This window comes from Cinclus cinclus, chromosome 1 (genome assembly GCF_963662255.1).
Source record: "Cinclus cinclus chromosome 1, bCinCin1.1, whole genome shotgun sequence".
Taxonomy (NCBI): Eukaryota; Metazoa; Chordata; class Aves; order Passeriformes; family Cinclidae; genus Cinclus; species Cinclus cinclus.
The window spans coordinates 70,119,199-70,124,343 of NC_085046.1; the positions used below are offsets into that span (position 1 = coordinate 70,119,199).

General features: G+C 38.4%; 1 protein-coding gene across 1 annotated transcript; it reads right to left on the reverse strand.

The window, feature by feature from the left end:
* On the reverse strand, positions 1 to 4,913 carry LOC134046191 (ovalbumin-like). The gene is made up of 7 exons (XM_062496540.1): positions 4,746 to 4,913; positions 4,087 to 4,137; positions 3,410 to 3,538; positions 2,618 to 2,735; positions 1,801 to 1,943; positions 1,475 to 1,630; positions 1 to 396 (listed from the first exon to the last, which is right to left on the reverse strand). Exons 1-7 carry the CDS (start codon positions 4,911 to 4,913, stop codon positions 1 to 3), a joined length of 1,161 nt encoding a protein of 386 aa, XP_062352524.1.
* Between the last annotated feature and the right edge of the window lie 232 nt (positions 4,914 to 5,145).

Below are 5,145 nucleotides of genomic sequence, written 5' to 3' on the forward strand. Positions count from 1 at the left end.
TTAAGGGGAAAAGCATCTGCCAAAGAACAAGATGCTGTCACTTGGGTTGTGCTTGATCAAGAAGAGGAAAGGGTGGTCAGCCCTAATCTCTTCAGAGACACTTGTGTCATCTACCCTAGCTCCTGATGAGCCTTCTGCCTTACTGCCTGCTTCATAGATCTCCACAAATGCCTCATGGAACACTCCAGACACCTGCAGGCTCTCTGCTGAAGAGATGCCAGAGAGATTGGCTGATGAGCTGAACAGGTCGGTGATACCCAAGGATTTTAAGACAGCTGTGAGATTATATTTCTCCTCAATCTTCATGCGGGGGAGATAAACTTTAATTTTCTTCTCTTCCATCTTACTAGAACTGGTCCACTCCTTGAGATTTTCAAAGGTGATTGCGGTCTCAAGCTGCAAGGAAACAAACAAATTAGATCTCTGGGAGGAGAGCACAGCTTCTTTTGTAGCAATGTAGTACCATTTGTGTTTTTTTATTTCTCTTAAACTGACTGCTTTTGTTATGGTGTATTTTCTGGGTATATATGGATTAATGTGTCTAGAAGAGGAAAGCAAACCATGACTCTCTCTCCTCTGTCCTGCTTCCTGTTTCTTTAATAGGCTTGCTGCCAATTAATAGTCTTAATTAGATGGAAAGTCAGCAAATTTCCTAAAGCTCTTGCCTATTTATCTTCTTTTCTTCAGAAATATATTCCAAAAGTCATTCCGTGCTTATGAGTTGTAAGCTCTATCTACATTTAAGACCTCCAAGTAGAGAAGTGTTAATACCTGAAGTATCTAGAGGCATTTGAAAACAGCTAAATTTCTTCAGTAATAAATGAGCTATCAGTTATTACTGAAGAAATTTAGCTGTGTTCAAATTACTGGGGTTTTTTTATAATTTAGGTTGTTTGAGTTAGTGTGCAATCATTTCAATGAACTCAGATTTATTGCATAACTTTTCCTACTCAAACTGCCTTCCTGGAAATGGCTGTATTCTGTTCATATCAACAGTAATATGTCATATATGTTTTACTTTTGGAAACTGCTTTAACCATTGCAGTACTTATATTCAATTTTTGGATAGTTTAATATTTGAAAGTATGAAGGAAGCATGTTGAAGGCTGTCAAGCCATTCAATAATTTCTTAATGCATGAACATGAACTTCCCTGAAAGTTCCTCAGTATGCAGAGATTGAGATATAAAAGCTTTGAAGCTCCAGCTGGAGTAACAGCTGCTTATCTGAGAAGAATCTGTTCTGCAGTGACAAAAATTTAACCCACTAAAGCAATTGCTTAGCAATCCATTCTCAGCCCAAACTTTTGCAAGACCACTGAGACAGCTGCATGCCTCTGTGCAACAATCCCATTTTGGCAGTATTCAGATCTGGGCTGGGGAAATGCTTGAGGATGACTTTATTGTGAAGAGCTTTTCAGCATCTAAATTTCACCATGTCTGTAGTCTTCTGAAACCCAGTTGCCAGGGCCATACCTGCTCCAGGCCAGAGATGTCATCAGGCAACAGCACCCACAGGCTCAGCCGCCCACTGGCATATGGAAGCTCCAGGATCCTACATTTCTCAGAAGGTATCTCTGCCACTTTAAATGTACCAATCTGAGACATCATCTGCACAGGCTTGCTTTCTTGCTGCAAAACCAAAGAAAATAATATATTTTTCACTAAGATTATTCCTAGAGTGTAGAAATGCCTGCTTATGGTCAAAGCTGATAATTGCTTTTCTCAGGAAGATTGTGCAACTAGTCTACTCCCTTCATAAATTCTAGATGACACCTTTAAAGTGATGTATACCCACATACCTCAGTAATCCTGAAAGGAACTGTCTGGGTGTCTTCTTCCCTGAATGCTTTCTCCCACAGTCCTTTGAAGTAGATGGCACTGACCAGGACCATGTCAGTTTGAGGACTGACAGAGCTTGGCTGAAGGATATTTTTGATCGTCCCTTCAAGAATGCGTAGGAAGAGAGAACATGTATAACACATCTCTGTATAACACATCTTGCTTGGAAATTACAACATTAAATAGAGGGTAAGGAATTTGTGGGAAGGAGGGTGTAGGGCAGGGACATTATTTTGGCTTTGTAGATGTTTTCTTGTAGTTCCAAGGTTGATTTGCTTACTGCTGTTGGCAATGGCTGTTGTTTCTCTCCCTATAAAGAATTATAGTGAGAGATATGAGATCCAGAGATTTACTTGGTACAAAATCAGTATATTTTGTGACAACAGGAAGAACCATTGGAACCTTTTATCCCAGGATGGTCTCCCAGCCAAACATTTAATACTTTATGCTCCAAACAAAAGTTGAAACATTGGTGTCACACAATTTGTCAATGTATATAAAGCTATTTTAGTGCTGTTTCTTTTATCAGGACTGGAAGTATTACATATCCACAAAGTCTCTACAGATAGAAAGAGTCCTTTAACAGGGGTGTGTCTGAGGAACAAAAATAATTTGTTAGATGATAGTGCTGTGTCTGGGAACTGATCTATTATCCAAGAGAAGGAGCAGAGGGAGAGGTTTTGTTTTATTTTCACCTGTCTTAAAATGTTCTCGCATGTTGTTCAAACATGGTGGAAGAAGGGAAAATACCTCTGCTCATAGTTGGCTTCCTCTTACCATTTGTCTGACTTTCAACCCAGGAATTGATGAGCTCTATGGATTTTTCTGCAGCTGTTTGAAAACTGATAGATTCCAAACCTCCCTTATACAGCTCCTTTACACATTGTATGTATTCCTGCAAAGAAAGAGTATGCCATTTTCAGATCTGAATGAGAAAGAATTTTGCAGAAATAAAAGACAAGAATGACATTAACAGATATGAGTAATCTGCTTATTAAGGCTAATCAGTAAACCATAAGATAGTTCATAAGCATTTTAAGATTTGACATACATTGTTTCAAGCAAGAGTATATGCCCACATTTTTTAAAAATATTTTCCAGAACTGAGTTTAATCTAAAAGCAACATTCATTTCAGTTAAGTATGGGTGGTTGTTTTTTATTTTTTCTCTTTGCCCACTTTTAAATTTTCTTTGCCATGGTATTCTCCTTGAATTTCAAATTAGATGTTCCATTCAATGGAAAACCTTGGAATATTTTTGCGAGCCTGAAATTCTTTTTCAGGTTTGTTTTGCAAGTTGAGAAAAGGGTTGGAGTTAGCTCTTGCCAACAAAATGTGCCTTTATTAATCAGTTAACCTTGACTTGATTGGATCTTTACTGTACTTTGCACAAACATCTTTCTGGCTAGTCACATTTTTTTCTCAAGACTTTCAAAGGTTAGGGTCATGATAGAGAGAATCTTTCCATACGGAAGAAAATTTCTGTAGCAGAGCCTAGATTTCTGACAGTGCTGTTTAAATTACAGAAAGTTACAGTTTTGACATTCAGATCTATCTTAGAGCAACTCACCGGCAGAATTTGGTATCTCTCTTCAGCATAAAGTCTTCTGGCAATGCTGATTGAATAATTGTCACTTGGTTTGGTGATTTGAGTGAAGATGTCCTTAAGTGAAGCATGGATGCTTACAGATGTGCCGCACTGATTGACATGAATACAAATAAAAATACAGATTATGTTATCCTAGTTTTAATAATGACCAGGTATTACACACTATATGAAAGGAGTAGAAGTATTTCAGATGCTTCTGCCTATAAAACTGTTCATCCCATGCTGATGTAGTAATTTTGCAATATATGCAATTTGGTGCTGGTTTTATACTGTGATTTCCTCATACCATTCTTGGGGGGGCTTTTGATTACCTGCTACAGTAATCTAGCTCCAGCAGATTAGTTCCCAACAGTTCCCAAGCAGTCCTGTTTAACCACTAGCACCCAGCTACTTTGCCTAATCATACAAATATCTACAATTTCCCCTTATTGTCCCAATGTTATGGTGATGGGTTTCACTTTATGCTTGCTCTGAAATCTTCTCTGAATTCCATTGATTCTTATGAAGGAAGTCTTCCCCCAAATGCTGGATGAGGAGCACATTGGAGTAAGGTTGGAACTGCTATGAGGCTGCTTTTTCTGATGGATTTTGCTCCCAAGAGAAACTGACGTGGAGAAGGGATTAAATTGTTTCTATACCTGAGATTCAGCACTCTCTCCAAATCCTGGGATTTTATCAAAGTGGATAGCCTGTAATTAAGAACAACAGTAGTTGAAATAACTGGTATGACAAGAAAAAGGTTATGCAACTGAGATTAACACATAATGTTTGAAGCAAACCTACTGACTAACTGAGAGTGAGTCAAAAAGTGCAATCTATCTGTACCATCTCTGAATAACCATTCCTACTGTTGCCTGCTTAGACGATCCTTTTTTCTATTGAATATCTAGGATGCAGCTCCAGTATGTGCTACCAGTAATACCAACCTTGTTATGAGTAACAAGCCAGCCACTATCTGTGAAGATATTTAGAGCTGTAGGAAACACATGAAACACTTTGCAGTCTGGGTATATGTTTTGGCCTTTTCCCTATAGATTTTTTTTTAGAATGTATTTATGTCTTTGAGAATTCTACTGCTGAACTATGATAAAATTTAAATCCAGTCTCAAGATTTCAGGTTGATGCATTTGTTTAACACTGCAGGAGTTTCAGGTGGCCACAGCTTTTGATAACTCTGAATCCATCTTTTGGTAACTCTGGATCCACATTTTTTAGCCTCTGAGGGGCATTACCATATAATTAAGGGCTGTGGCTCTGTTGAGCAGCAGGAGGGTTTAAATCCTAAATGTAGTCTCACCTTTTCTATCTGCGCCTTAGTGTTATCTTTTGCACCTATGTAGATCATGGAGAGGGTTGAAATGATGAGCAGAGGGGAATAGCAGATGTTCTCCTGGACACTCTGGGTTCTCAGCTCCCTGAATATGTCACAGCAAACTTCTGTGCTCACTGGACCGATGGAGCCCATGGTGTAACAGTATTGCCTAGAGCAAAGAGCAGAAGTACAATAACAATGCAATGATGGGAAGACCATACACACATAGCACATGCACTTTAATAGGAGTTTTCAGGCTATAAAATATCAACAACTAATTTGGAAATCATTCTATGTTAACATGTCTATTGCTATGCTCACCTCTCATGCGTGTTAGAAACTGTTTTGACAAACTTTCTTCCTTCTGTATTTCTATACATTTACC

What these genes read in the sequence shown, in the direction of transcription:
- LOC134046191 (XM_062496540.1), bottom strand. Translation starts at nt 4,913, where the DNA reads ATGGGCTCCATCGGTCCAGTGAGCACAGAAGTTTGCTGTGACATATTC. An exon ending in GAGAGAGTGCTGAATCTCAG is followed by an intron (nt 3,539 to 4,086) that starts GTATAGAAACAA and finishes CATGTCAATCAG; the next exon opens with TGCGGCACATCTGTAAGCAT. An exon ending in ACATCTCTGGCCTGGAGCAG is followed by an intron (nt 397 to 1,474) that starts GTATGGCCCTGG and finishes GTTTCCTTGCAG; the next exon opens with CTTGAGACCGCAATCACCTT.